This window comes from Meleagris gallopavo, chromosome 4, assembly GCF_905368555.1.
Source record: "Meleagris gallopavo chromosome 4, MGAL_WU_HG_1.1, whole genome shotgun sequence".
In the NCBI taxonomy this organism is placed as follows: domain Eukaryota; kingdom Metazoa; phylum Chordata; class Aves; order Galliformes; family Phasianidae; genus Meleagris; species Meleagris gallopavo.
The window spans coordinates 5,519,603-5,534,243 of record NC_139407.1 but is presented as its reverse complement, the minus strand read 5'-3'; the positions used below and the strand labels follow the sequence as shown (position 1 = coordinate 5,534,243).

General features: G+C 41.8%; 1 protein-coding gene across 5 annotated transcripts in view; it reads left to right on the top strand.

Annotated features, from left to right (window-relative positions):
- Window positions 1-14,641, top strand: part of CLCN3 (Cl-/H+ antiporter 3) — a 58,773-nt gene that overhangs the window by 20,798 nt on the left and 23,334 nt on the right. Inside the window, exon 1 of one of the 5 annotated variants that reach the window (XM_085222070.1) lies at window positions 3,738-3,950. The exons of the other annotated variants lie outside the window; for them this stretch is intronic. Coding sequence (XP_085078196.1) covers window positions 3,872-3,950 — 79 coding nt within the window. The 5' untranslated portion in view covers window positions 3,738-3,871. Of the gene's footprint in view, window positions 1-3,737; window positions 3,951-14,641 lie in introns of those variants that run through there. 5 annotated transcript variants of the gene reach the window in all.

The following is a 14,641-nucleotide window of genomic DNA, read 5'->3' as shown; positions in this document are numbered from 1 at the left end:
ATTTAAAAATCTTCCTTGCATGATTAGTACACTAAAACAAGATATTTTTTATGGGAATTTAATGCTGACCAATTTTAAAAAAACAGAATAAACAAAAATAAAAGTATCATAGCTGATAGCTCTATATAGTTGATCACAAGGGTTTTCTTCCACAGTCACTGGGGCGTAGATCATGAACAGTGTGATGGACAAACATGGAAAGAAGTGTAAAGAAACCTGAAGAGAGCAGTCTTGTATTTTGGGTGGAGATGTCAAAATAGTTTTTAGGGACTGAAGGCTTATTTTTTGTATGTTTTATTTTTGGTGTTACATGTTAATGCTGCACCACGTCTTCATTATTTGACCTCTTTTAAATCTGTTTCTTTCTTCTGCTCTAACATTTTGCCTGGCAACGGGAGCCTTTGCTCATATTTCACTGCCATGCAGTGAAGTTCAGCTGTCCTTAGAGGGGAGTCAATCTCAGAATTCATTACACAATGTGCTTGTGGCTGTATGACCTGTTTTACTACATTGTTTGCTAGTTGGGCTTGACTTCAATTGTCTTCTGTGTCTGACGAGTGACAAAAAGCACAACTGGAAGCTATACCATGCTGTAAAAGCATAATTCAGGTATCTGTGATTGACCAATGAAGAAGCAAGCCTGTTAGGCTCAATCCTGGAATAAAGTGTTCTCTGCTGGGTGAAAAGATTGTGAGCAGAATTAAATAACAAATTTGTAGGAAACAAGTAGTTATGAAAAAACAAAAGGCAAATGAAGAAGACAAGCGATTTTCTTTCTGTGTAATAAAATGCAAATAGTATAAAACCTGGAATGTGTTACCATTAAACACATTCCTCTGGGCTTCCTTGACTTCTGTTTTGTTGAAGCCCCATCTGCCTTTAAGAACGTAGCAGGATATGTTATAAATTTGTTTACATTTGCGTTATGTTTAGTCTCAAATGTTCCTGCCCTAGTTTGTCTCTCATTGAGGCTTTTGATAAGGTGGCAGTGGAAATAATAACAGTCTTGTGTACTGTGGCTTGATACAGAGCTGGGGAGCCTTTTGCCAATACTGTTGTGATTGAGTGCCGGTTTTATAATGAATGAAATAAGTTTGGGTCTCTGTAATTTGGAAGAAAAAAAAAATACAAACATGACTGTGTCTGATTTGAAAGTGTATGCAACTGAACCTTTTCTTTCTGTTTTTCCTTCCTTGGGATTGTACCTTTAAGTTATCTTTCCCTGGATCTGTCTGGGAACTAGGAAGAGGCTGTTTGTCCTTCTTGTATTGTCTTTAGTTTTCCTCCTGCTGTCCTTGTGTGACCCAGATAAGAAAGCTTCGTGGTTTTGTACAGAATGAACACAGACTGAGGGGGCTGCAGGATCAGCACACTGACACAAGTTAGGTTAAAGGAGACATCAAGATGGCAGAGTGATTTGATCTGGGCTAGATTTGTCGCATGGATTGAGAAAAGGGTGAATGAAAGAGGAAATTAGAAACAAGGCAAGAGAATAAAGTAGGAAGGAAAGAATGGAAAGAAAAAGAATGGGAAACAGTAGAGTTTGGGACACTTGGTGTGTTTAGGTACCCTGTTAGTGGATGCTTTCATATGTGTCTGTGAACCGAGAGTGTATATGGATTAAATTAATTTCAAAATGGCTGGAATAGTAGCTGTTTTGCAAAGTAGCTCTTGTGTAGCATTTTCAAGATAACATTATCTTTTAGCTGTTGAAGGAGAAGCTTTTGTTTTGAGTAATAAGGAAGAAAATGACAGCAGTCACAAAAATCTTCTGTATCAGTCATACTGACATTTGTAATTACCTGACACATTTTTGTTACTTCTTGTTATTTAAGATCAGCATTAGTCGTACACCACATATTTGAAAAAAGACATGATTTTAATTTTCATTACCTGATGCAATGAAATTACATGCTCTATGACCAGAAGAAATGACATAATTGAGGGAAAAGAAAATGTATGTTTTATATGTAGCAAGGTGTTTGGCTGACTTCTTAGTATGATCTTGTGGAATGGTGCTTCACAATTAAAATTCTCTCTCCAGCCTTGCCTAAGGAAGCTATTGCAGCTTTGTAATACTTCCCTTCTTTCTCTCGACCTTGGTCTGTCAGCTGAAAACACCTTTTCCAGGGTCAGTCTGATCTGGCTGACCTGTAACTTGTTCGTATGTATTCAGATCCTGTATCTTACGTGTGTTTTTCTCTCTCTTCTTAAGAGGAAAAAAAAAAATGTGGAAGAGGATTAAGGCAATTTTCTTCATTCTCAGTGTATTTTAAAGGCGTGTCATCCAAATACGTTGTGATATTTCCAGAACAATGGACTTAAAGTTCGTCTGCAAAGATTGATGCATCCAAGTAATGTTTAACAATAATAAGTGCCTGCTGAGAACAATAGAAGCACTCGGGTGTATGAAGTTATTTGAGCAAGGAGTATTCTGGGATAGAGGCCTTAGTATATAATTGTTGTGATGAAATCTCTTTGAAGCAAGCTGCTGTGTGAACCTGCTGCTCTGGGTCCCAGATACGCCATTTTAAGGGGTCTCAGTCACTGAAAATAAGGAGATTGTAAAACTAAATGTATGCTTTGCAACAAGTGCTCCTAATGTTATGTACACCATTTCAATGACTGCCATTCTGGATTTTATTGGACTTCACAATGGGAATAACTGATGCACTTTTTCAAACCAGGTAGAGAAAAGATATTTTGGAAGTATTAAATTGTATAGACTTACAGAAGTGTGGAAGGAAAAAGACTGTCTTTCTTAGATCAGGGTAACTTGCATAATGTCTTTTTCTGTTTTGCTTTTTTTCTTTAAAACAAAAATAATAAATAATAAAACACTTTTCATTGTTGTGTAGGGGATGGAATAATACCTGCCATGGTAGTGGCTATAAACAATGAGAACACAGGCTGCTGGGAACCGAGAAGGGAAAATGACTGTTCTGCTTTAACACTATACAGAGAACTGTATTTAGCAGCTTATCTACTAGCAGTGACCTTGGGAGGGCTTTTGCAAGTTAGTATTAGGTAGGGTCTAAAAAATTTATGAAGCAAGCACAAAGTTGTATCAGTTTTACATTGAAGACTTTGTCATTATTTTCCCCTATATCTGAAGTTTATCAGATACAACTTCTAGCTGCTCGCATCTTCTGTCTTTACCAATTTAGACTGAATTTTAGACTTCTGTGGAAATACTGCCTGTGCCTCAGGGCAGTGAATAAGTTCAGGTTGACAGGCTGGCCATTGCTCTGCTGTAATTTGTTCTTGTTGTCAGTTCAAAGGCCTTTGCTGGCAATGATCTTCCAGACTATGTTAGGTGAGTTATTTGTAACCCTTATTTCATGTAACTCCGATGTGGAGTTGAACTGCAATCAACGTATCGTAAATGCGCTGACAGCTCATTCTGTAAGGGTTCTTTTTTCAGATTACAAACACTGTTGCCATAGTTTTCCTGCTGCGAATGACTTTTTATTAGAGCCTTGTAATAGGATTACTGACTCCTGGTTACTGTTGAGGTGCGGAACTGAGAAGCGCAAAGATTTCTTGCATTTTCAGATCAATAATTTAGAGCCGAGAGGTGCCTTTACTCTGAAAAGTCTGGGGTCTCCCGTGGCACCAGAGGTGGTACCGGTGGGACAGTGCTGGAGCCGCGCTCCTCCCGAGCGGCGGGAAGCGTCCCGCCGTGTGCGGCACCTGCGGCCTCAGGTAACGGGCGGCGGCGGCGCTTCCCGCTGACGTCAGGCGGGCGGGGCTCGGCCGGCCGCTGCGCCGAGGCGGCGGCGGTAGGCTGGGCTCGGCTGACATGGCGGCGGGGCCGCGCTGAGCGCCCGGCGGCCCTTCCGTCGGCGGGCGGGAGCAGCTCCTCGCCTCCATGGACGCCTCTTCCGACCCGTATTTACCCTACGATGGCGGAGGAGACGGCATTCCGCTCCGGGAGCTGCATAAAAGAGGTACGGGGCCCCCGGCTGAGCGGTGCGGGTTCCAGTCGCTGCCGGGGGAGGCACTCGGGTCCGGCGGGAGCCGGCGCTGCACGGAGGGCGCGGCCCCGCGTTCGGCCGCTCTGCACGGCCATTGCCGTCTCGTCGCGCAGAGCGGAGCTGTGGCCGCAGCGGCGGGAGCGTATCGAGGCATCTGTCCCGGGCTCTCCGGTAGCCGAAACGCACTGCTCGTGTCCGCCTCTCAGGCTGCCCTGCGTGCTCGCAGGCTCGACTCGTCGCGGGGTTGCAGCGCGTCGGTTGTGCTGACGGTGCTGAGCTCTTACGGAACCGGAGCTTGTGGTGGTTCCTCACGGTGTTGCTTGGCCAGGAAGCCGATTAGCAGCAAGCCGGTGTTAGCAGTGCGGAGAGAAATCCTCTTTTGTTGCCTTTTGTTCCTTACTGCGCATTTCGAGCGGAATGCGTTTCCGAAATGTTTGGCTTTGTAGCGGGGAGAAATTGCAGTAAGGATGGCTTACAGTTACGTCTTCAAATTCAATTCAAACTGCAAAGCACGTCGTTACACATCAAAGCTCTGCGGATTATGGTTTGATGTTTGCTGAAATGTGATCTGGCGTCTAAATAGCACGTAGCTTCTAAATAGTCTATAGATTCTGTAATGAAAACAGCTGGGGCCAGACTGAGTGTTCACGCTTGGTGCCAGCAAGAGAACTGCCCCTTGTGACATGTCACTTTTTGCAGCTTCATTGAATTCTCTTAAGGCTTGCACTTCTAATAATCCAACACAGTATTTCAAAACCAGTCTCACTGGTGCTCTTCTTCTATTTGCTGTAGCAAACTTAGAGGAAAACTGAACAGAACTCCATAATTGTAATTTTTGCCATAATTTCTTGCAAATCTGAATTTGTCAAGTGCATGTGACTCATAAGAAAATTGATTCTCCACACCTTACAGTTTGTGCAACAGATTTCATTAAAATTTGTTTGTACTTCCTGCTGTTCTATAATACCACAGTAATTCTTGTTACTGTCATTTAGCTGCTAAAACAAGGCTTAAAATGCCAACAATAAAACCAGAAACTTAAAGTATTCCTAACATTTTTTTTATATTACCTATGAATCTGGAATGGACCACTATCAAGGTGTTTCTACTTACGTAGCTCTCAGAGCGTTGAGGAAGAAACTAGGAGAAAATGGGCAGATACTTAGAGAGAACAAGCCTAGTTGTTCAAGCGTGTGGAATTTTTTCCTTTATTCACATCCTGACACTACTTAAGTCCTGCGGAGTAACGTTCATGTCTTGCAAAACTGCTTTGTAACAGCAAAGCATTTGTTGCACTAATTGATTGCAGCGCCTTGCCCACAGTGCTGCGCCTCAACCATGGTGAAATGACTGTTTAACTCATTAGGGGGCTTGAAGTTTTAATTAAAAGACTTTACTACCGTTTGATGAAGTGAAATGTAAGGTATTATTATGTCTGACCCACTGATTTCATTAGGAAGATAATTTTGTTTTCTTGGTGCAAATATGCCATGAAAGATAAAATGTGGAGATTCTTAGAATATATATTGATTAGTTGTTGATCTTTTCCTTAAAGAGCAAGTAGTAAATGGGAGAGGGTGAAAAAAAGTAACAACATATAGAATCATAGAATGGCCTGAGTTGAAAAGGACCACAATGATCACCCAGTTTCAACCCCCTGCTATGCGCAGGGTCACCAACCAGCAGATCAGGCTGCCCACAGCCACATCCAGCCTGGCCTTGAATGCCTCCAGGGATGGGGCATCCACAACCTCCTTGGGCAACCTGTTCCAGTGCCTCACCACCCTCTGTGTGGAAAAACTTCCTTCTAATATACAACCTAAACCTCCCCTGTCTCAGTTTAAAACCATTTCCCTTTGTCCTATCATTATCCAACTTATAAACAGCCATTCCCCCTCCTGTTTAAACGCTCCCTTCAAGTACTGGAAGGCCACGATGAGGTCTCCCCGGAGCCTTCTTTTCTCCAAGCTAAACCCCAGTTCCCTCAACATTTCCTCACAGGAGAGGTGCTCCAGCCCTCTGATCATCTCAGTGCCCTCCTCTGGACCCGCTCCAAGAGCTCCGTGTCCTTCCTGTGCTGGGGGCCCAGGCCTGGACGCAGTGCTGCATGTGGGGCCTCACAAGATACTACTGGATACTTTTTATCCAGACTCCCTTTAACTTGCTCTGTCTTGATACTTTATGTAGTACTGAGCACCTCAGTCTGGACCTGGTTACCCTCTGTGATACACTGAAATATAACTGCAGGAACTCAATTTTAGTTTCGTCTTTGGTAGTTAAAAGTACTATTTTTCTTCTTAGAAAGCATTTTGCAGTCCTGATTTGGGTTTGCATACATGAGAATTAGCTGATGTACACATTTTCAGAAGAATTTGTAATATAAGCCACTTAGTGTAGTATATATTCTATAAATATGTCTTTTCTTTATGTTACTCAGTTGTTTCCTCTTGGGTGTATTTTCATTATTCTTCCTAGCTGGACCCATTTGATAGTGTCCAGTTATCAACATCTTGCTGATCTTCCAGCCATTCATGGACATGTTAGATTTCCATCCCCTTTTATTTTTCCCTTTTTCTCCCCTCGTAAATAAACATTCACTTTATCATCCTTTAAAAGTTTTTGAGACATGAGCAGTAGCAGTGCATTCCTAGCAGCCAGGCTGTCAGTGGTAAAACTGGAATTCCAGCAAGCTTGGGGGTTGTTAATTTGCAATTGAGCTGCTAGCCTTTTTAAGATATTAAAACAGGCACGTGAAGAGCAGCATACTGAATTACATTTCAGTAATCTTTTTGTCAAACAAAACGACTGGCAATATACTTCATTTGTTGGTGCTGAAGGTCCAATCACCACTGCATGAAAGTGGGGGTCACAATATCCTGCTGCTCACAGTACGCCCTTAGCTGTGGGGAGATCTTTGCCATGTTCTGGTGTCTGGAAAGCTAATGAGGAAATCAATATTATGCTCTTCTTGGGCCTGAGCATGCCCTGACTTGGAATAATTGTATTAGCAGAATTCTTGTTTTTGTTGCATCCTGTCTTTCCTTCCAAAGGAATATCTAAGTAGCTCTTTACGGACATGCAGCAGCATTTAGGAATCTAATTACCTAGATTTTGGTTGTCTTGACTCTGTTACCTTAGATGCTACATTATTTTCCTTTTGTAATGTTTACTGTACAGAACTTCACATGTCTTCATGCTTTTTTTTTTTCTTTCCTGTGCTGTCCATCTCATTTTTAATCAGTAAAGTTAACTGCATAAGGATCCCTATAATGCTTCACCTGTGTACCTAAAGTCACTATTTGTTACAACATGGACTCTACTCTCCGTGTAATTCAAGCCAAAAGCTATCTGTAATAATAAAGCCTTTTTGTTCCTCGTGCATCTAAGAAACAAGAACTGATTCTTTTACCTGAAGAAAAAGCTAAAGCTATTTGTATTTTTTAACATGTGCTAAATAATGAGCACTATTTTATCACCTTGCCTTTTTCTCAGATTCCTGTGTGCTTACAGTGCATTCAGGACATCAGAAGTCTTTGCTTCACTATGAGGTGCCCCCATACAACATTCTTAGCTCCCACTTTTTAAAGACTTTTTTTAACAAAATTTTCTTTTCTCCCAGAAGGAATGATAGGAGAGGATTATCGCTCACCCCTTTGTAAAGCATTTTGATTATTTTCCCTGTTCTTTAAATCTTGTTCGGAGTTTTCCTGGTATTTTAGATTTGCAGCTGATTTTCTTTCTTCAGGTGCTATATTGTAGTCATTTTGTATGAATTTTGGTTGTAAAGCAGAGAGCAGTTTGTAGCTTGTGAAACACATGATTTGATGCAGTTTAGGAAATCAATCTAAAGAGGCAGAAAATTTATAACTGTGTGCAAAGGGTAAAGTAATACTTGTTTACAAATACTTAATGGTCATTGATTATCAGTGGTAGTGAATGATACACTCTGGCATAGAATCACAGAATTGCTCAGGTTGGAAAGACCTTCAATATCACCAAGTCCAACCACAACCTAACCATCCTACCCTAACTCTAACAACCCTCTACTAAATCATGTCCCTGAGCATCACATCCAAATGGTTTTTAAACACATCCAAGGATGGTGACTCAACCACCTCCTTGGGGAGCCTATTCCAGTGCTTAACAACCCTTTCTGTAAATAAGTTTTTCCTGATATCCAACCTAAAGCTCCCCTGGCACAACTTGAGTCTGTTTCCCTTCATCCTGACACCAGTGAGAAGAGACCAACCCCGCTCTCACTGTAAGCTCCTTTCAGATATTGGAAGAGAGCAATAAGGTCTCCCCACAGCCTTCTCTTCCCCAGACTAAACAGCCCCAGTTCCTTCAGTCTCTCCTCATAGGCCACATTCTCCAAGCCCTTCCCCCAGCCTTGTTGCCCTTCTTTGCACCTGCTCCAGTATCTCCATGTCCTTTCTGTACTGAGGTGCCCAAAACTGAACACAGCACTCGAGGTGAGGCCTCACCAGTGCCTGGTACAGGGGCAGGATGACTTCCCTGGTCCTGCTCACCACTCCATTCCTGATATAAGCCAGGATGCCATTGGCCTTCTTGGCCACCTGGGCACACTGCTGGCTCGTATTCAGCCAACTGCCCATCAGTGCACCAAGGTCTCTTTCCATCAGGCAGTTTTCCAGCTACTCTTCCCTAAGCCTGTAGGGTTGCATGGGGTTGTTGTAGCCAAAATGCAGGACCTGACACTTTACCCTATTGAAACTCACACAGTCAACCTTGGCCCATTGATCTGGTCTATCCAGGTCCCTCTGTAGTGTCTTTCTCCCCTCTGGCAGATCAACATTCCATCCCAACTTGATGTCATATGTGAACTTACTGAGGGTGCAGTCAATCCCCTCATCAAGATGGTTAATAAAGATGTTAAATAGAAGCAGCCCCAGTACCAAGCCCTGGGGGATGCCACTCATGACTGGCCACCAACTGGATTTACCTCCACTGACCACAACTCTTTGGGCCCGGCCATCCAGCCAGTGTTTCACCCAGCGGAGTGTATTTGTGCTTCTCATTCTGAAATTTACAAGTTATTTCTGGTCTGGAAAAGACAATAATGCTTAATGCCTTTTCTTGAGCGATTACTGACAAATTTAAATAAATTGCCAGTAGTTTCTTTTTTTTTCTCCTTTCACTGAAAGCCTTCTATTTTGAAGTCTGAATACTGATACGGAAAGCAGCTCAGGCACTGCGACGTACCTTGTGCATACAAACCTTCTTTGTTATGAGTGTAAACAATCCTTATGGTGTACGTTGCACCCGGACTCTTCCCTGCCTTCATTCCCCTTGCTGCCTAATGCCCAAGGACACGGGTGAAGCAAAGCCTTGGATTAGTATCTGGAAAGATACAGCCCCTGCTGATTTTAGCACTCAGCAGGTTTGTATGGGCATGTCAAGGAGGGCTTATTCCAGCCTCTGGTGTAAACTGATTAGCTTCATTTTCACTCACAGCAGTGCATTTTTTTTTTTTCCTCCTTTCTCACTGCTTAAAGTAACACAAATAGAACACATTGCATGGATGTCAGCCAGGCAGACTGCAGCTGAGCAGAGTACTGTGTAGTTGTGCATCTTCTGGAGCAAGGGATGTGTGAGCTGCAGCAAACTAGTGAATTCTTATTGTAGGTGTTAGCATTAAGTTGATTACAGAGAAACACCTTGGAGAAATTGAGTCCTGTACTTGCTCTGACATTGGTTCCGTTATCATAGAATTCCTAATGATAGAAGAGACCTCTGAAGGCCATGTAGTCCATCTCCCCTGCAATGCACGGGGACAGCGCAGCTACATCAGGCTGCCCAGGGCTTTATCCAGCCTCACCTTGAAAGTTTCCAAGGAAACTGTCATCAACCACATCACTGGGCAACCTGTTCCAGTGCCTCAACACTCACTGTAAAAGACAAAAATCCTTATATCTAACCTGAATCTTTTGACATTGTTTATCTATTGTGTTCACAGTTCTGAAACCTTTTTAAACAGTCATCTTTGGGGATTTTGAGCTCTGTGTAACAGATATTGCTGTATGCTAGCTGGATATTAATATTAGTATTGATAGGAGTTCTGAATTGTTTCCAGCAGAAAGACATAATTAAAATTTAACAAGACCCCAAGGATCCGTTTATGTATTTTGGTGTAACTGGTCTGATAGTTTGTTGCTGTGGAAAAGAGTGAGCCTGTTTACCATTCCCCATCTCTTCTCTCTCTCTGTTCTTGGCTGAAAGCACCGTGCCTTGACTCTAGGTCTGTTTAAAGGCAGAGTATGCTTTTGCCTGCTTAGTTGTATCAGCATTTTAGATTGTTTTTTTGTGCAGACTCATGGTGTGACAGAGCTGATCCAGGGGTGAGAGTGGAAGTGTATGCCCGAGAATGGGAGGTAGAAATGGGTTGAACAAGATTAGCTCAGCCTTGCTGCATTGCTGTGTCCTGAGAGATGTTTCATATCAGAAAATGCTCTAAGCTGATGCAAGCTGAGTATTTTGTGATATGCATTCAGAAGATGCAGATCATATGCTGTATGGCATATGTAGGGGGTCTTAGAATTTATGATGAAGTTCTGGTCTCTTGCTTGCCAGCCACCCTCTTGTGCCTATTCATGTCCAGGTTCCGGTCTCTGTGGAAGCTGTGTACATTTCTTCTATAGACAATATTGGGTAATTGTTTAGATAAGCAAACATATGATTCAGAACCTCATAAAAATCTATTGTGCACTGTTTGATTACCCAGGAAACAGTATTTGTATTAAATATCGATGTTCCACTTCTCATTTTTTTTTACGATACAAGAAGAAATACTGCACACGAGGAAACAGTCAGGAAAGATTCTTGAACAGCTGAGCAGGAATTGGGAGCATCAAGTATGTTATAAAACCCCTTCCTCGTGTGAAACAGTATACTTACATAACTGAAGCACATGATCCCTCATTTCTTAAAGTTTTTTGACTGTACCTTCAGTGGGATTATTGAATCATAATGTGGAAACTGGAACCAGGTGCATTCCTAGAGGAGAGAATGCCAAGTCTGTTGGCTTTTCAGTTCTTTATACCAGGGACAAGGATAGGAGCACCCTGAAGATGTTTATGATCTAATGGATACTTTCGCTGAGCACTTGATTTGAGAGATATGTGAAATGAGAAATGCAACCTCACGTGACTGTCAGCCACTAACATTTTCATTTATTAGTGTTCTGAAATGCTTTATCTGGGAAACTTTCGAGCTGTGTCATAGTGAATGAGTCAGTAATGATTTGCTCTTGTTCTAAAGGCATTTGTCTTTGCCTTTTTCTTTTTAAATGAAGTAGCTCAAGACTTACAGGTTATCTTCTTTTAAAGACAAACAAAATCCAGGATTTTCCATCAGCTGCATGTTGCCAAGTGTTGCTTTCAAATCTTTGGAAAGAAATCTGTGAAGTTGCCAGAGTATAAGGGATCACTACAGTAGGAGGTAAAAGTGCCTTACACAGCACGTGACAAATGCTTTGTAATCTACAAAAATCAACTTTTAGCCATGTGTTTTGTCATAGTTTGAATGTCAGTCAAGATTGTGAACAGCTTTTGTGAGGCCTGTATAGAGTGTAAGGAAAGGGAGATTCCTTGCTTCAAGGGGACGAAAGGCAAGGAGAAAGCTGTAACATCTAAAACATCTTGTGTGAGTGTAATAAAATACTCATTTTGTAATTTCTCCACTCCTACCTTATGTGAGGAGAGACTAGTCAGACAAATGTAAGTTGGATCAGTGTTTGGAACCAATGGCTGTTTTATATCCATTCATGTTTAGAGGGAAACTATGAGGAACAGCATGGTGTATGTCAGTTCCTGCAAGGATTGCCTTCTCCATCAAGCATCCGCACAAGTTATTTCGGATGGTATTTTTTCATTCTCATTTACAAAGGAAACACTTCCTGAGAGATGAGTGGTTTTATGCTGTTGGAATCTACTTCCCTTCTTCTCTTTTTGTCCATGGTTTTCTATATGTTGTTCTGGTCAGGCCTACCAAGATGCAGTGTCTTACAGTTCACCTGAATCACAGAATCAACAGAGTCCTAAGTTGGAAGGGACTCGTGGATCATCAAGTCCAACTCCTTAGTGCTTATTACAGTTTTTTCTTCCAACGTATTGCAAGATACTTCATTGAAACTACTGGAACTGGGAACTTGGAATCCAACTAAGACAGTCTCAACATTTGTCTCTTCATATTCCTGTTTATTTTGTTGTTGGGTTGTTGGTGAGGTCTGTGGAGAGCTCTGGGGGGTTGTTTGGTGGGTGTGTGTATGTGTGTGTTTGTTGGTCTGAGTTTTTTTTTGTGTGTGGCGAGGTGAAGATGCTACAAAATACTTCCTTCAGTAGGCTGTGTAAAATACTCCTCAGGGCTGTGATTCTGATCTTTAATATGGACAGGTTATTGCAAGTATAGCAGCAGTTAAAAAAGCTGAGTTTCTTGTTTGGGAGTTGTGACTAAATATGAAGTTGTTTAGTCAGTTTTACATGTGTTGGTTGCTTTTGTTTTGTTGCTCCACTTCACTTGAAGCAATGCTTCATCACTGGCAGATCTGGTTGCTGTGTAAGGATTGTGCTGAAGGCTTGGAGCTGTGCACGTGGAAGGATAACAGAGGTCAGTTACCTTCCTGGGAATAAGTCAGGCCAAACCAACAGGAGTTGGACCACCTGGAAAAGGCAATCCCATTTCTCAGAAGAAGCACATTCCTTTCATTGCCTAAAAGCTTTTAAGGTCTGCAAGCTTGCAGTGTGTGACTGTAGAAGCTCACTAGCTGCGAGCTGAGAATACAGGATTGGTGAATACGCTGGTGGACAGGAAGTCTAAGGTGAGACAGCTACCTTGGCTTCTAAAGTTTTGTGTAGTGTGGAAGGATTGTGCCAGATTTGCTTCGTAACTTTTTCTATGAGTTATATTGAGCCTCTGAAAGGAGTTACACTGAGGCTCTGAGGGAAACAGCATATTATTTGCCTCCCTGTAGTAACATGAGTTAGTTTGGAATAACTATAATAACAAAAGTTCTGCTTGTCATTTTTGCTATCAGCTTCCCAATCTAATAAAGCCTTATGCAAATTCATGCATAAGAAGAAAAAAAAAAATAAGGCTTTACTTTCTTCATAGCCAAATGGCAGCTTAGGTATGTGCATCTGGAAAATGGAGTTGTTATAGCTAGAGGCTGTGCAAGGTATTAATTACCTTCTGTGGTAATTGATGATTTCCCGCTTGGAGGCTAGACTGTTGTGTTGAAAAATACATATGAATGGCAAGGACTTAAGCACAGTGTTTAAACTGAAAATAAAATAATGAAGGTGGCATGACATGATGAAATTTTGCATGTGTTTATGCTTGTGAAAATTGTTATAGCTGGAAGGAACTCTACTTACAGAGTGGAGTAGAGTGGAGTGCTAGAGAAGGAAGGAAAGAAAGGGATGCAGACATTTGAAATGGGTTGAATCTTGTAAAGATACATTTCTCTAAATTCTGCTTTGGAATAGTTCTAGGCAATATATCTCATATTAGCTAGAGAATGTCCTGTCCTACCTCTGTCAGACTGTATTTTACATACTGATTGTTGGCTCTTACACAGTTGTCCTCTTGATGCTCTTCTACAGAGTGGCCTTTCTACCACACTCCAGTGCAGAGTGTCACTGCAGCCTGTTTCTCATTTGGCACTATATAATAGTGCATTCAAGCTCTGTATTCAAGGAAATCACCTCTTCAGCTTCACATCTTGTTCTGCATCTCCTCACCATCACTCAGTAATCATTTGTAATCCAGTGTTTGATGTGCCACATGTATCCCATCCTGTGACTTAGCAAATGCTGGCAAAGTGTGAAATTGGCACAATTTCAGTGGCATTTTTAGTGTGTCCAGGCAACAGCCATTCATTGTTATCCTGCTCAAGTGCTGTCTGTGCAGTGTGTGGTGCCATCCCTGATGGCTTCCCTGGAAGGAACCTGGTTCCACACCTTGTGATATGTGTCAGATCAGACACTGCTGTTCGTGAGGTTTTTCCAGCTCTCAGCTGCCCTTTGCCTTACATGGCCCAAGGCTGTGCTCCCTGTAGCCTGATACTGTTTCATGTATAGCAGGACATAAAACCACGCTCTCGGGCAAAGGCAAGCTTTTTGTTCTACTGTGCTCACCCAGGTTCTGGAAACTGCTTAATTTCAGTGAAATGTTACAGATTAATAATTAAGCTGTGGCTGAATTACAATGTGAATTCTAATGTATGTCCCCTTGCTTTGTGAAAGGTTAATTTCATGTAAAAATAATACTTTCAATGTGACTTCTGTTTTGTTTGTTTGTTTGTTTGTTTTTAATTTCTCAAAATTTGAGGGCTAAACTAATCATTGCAGTGTGACTTTGCTTACTGTCCCATCCAGTAGATCCTCCTACGCTTTTGAGGAGTCAGGTCTGTATGTTAGATTTCTTTCCTAGTTACCAATATTGGAAATAGCAAGAGAATGGAATCTCTTATCCTAGAGCAAGCTTTTCACATTCACATCCATTTGTAAATCTGATCTTTTTCTTGTTGTTAAACTTTTATTAACTGGAACACAGGTGATGCTTCTTCATATCTGCTGTAAGAGACACCAGCTGCAGCTTTGGGAAGAGACTTTGAGGTTATGGTGGAGACGTGGAAGAATTTAATG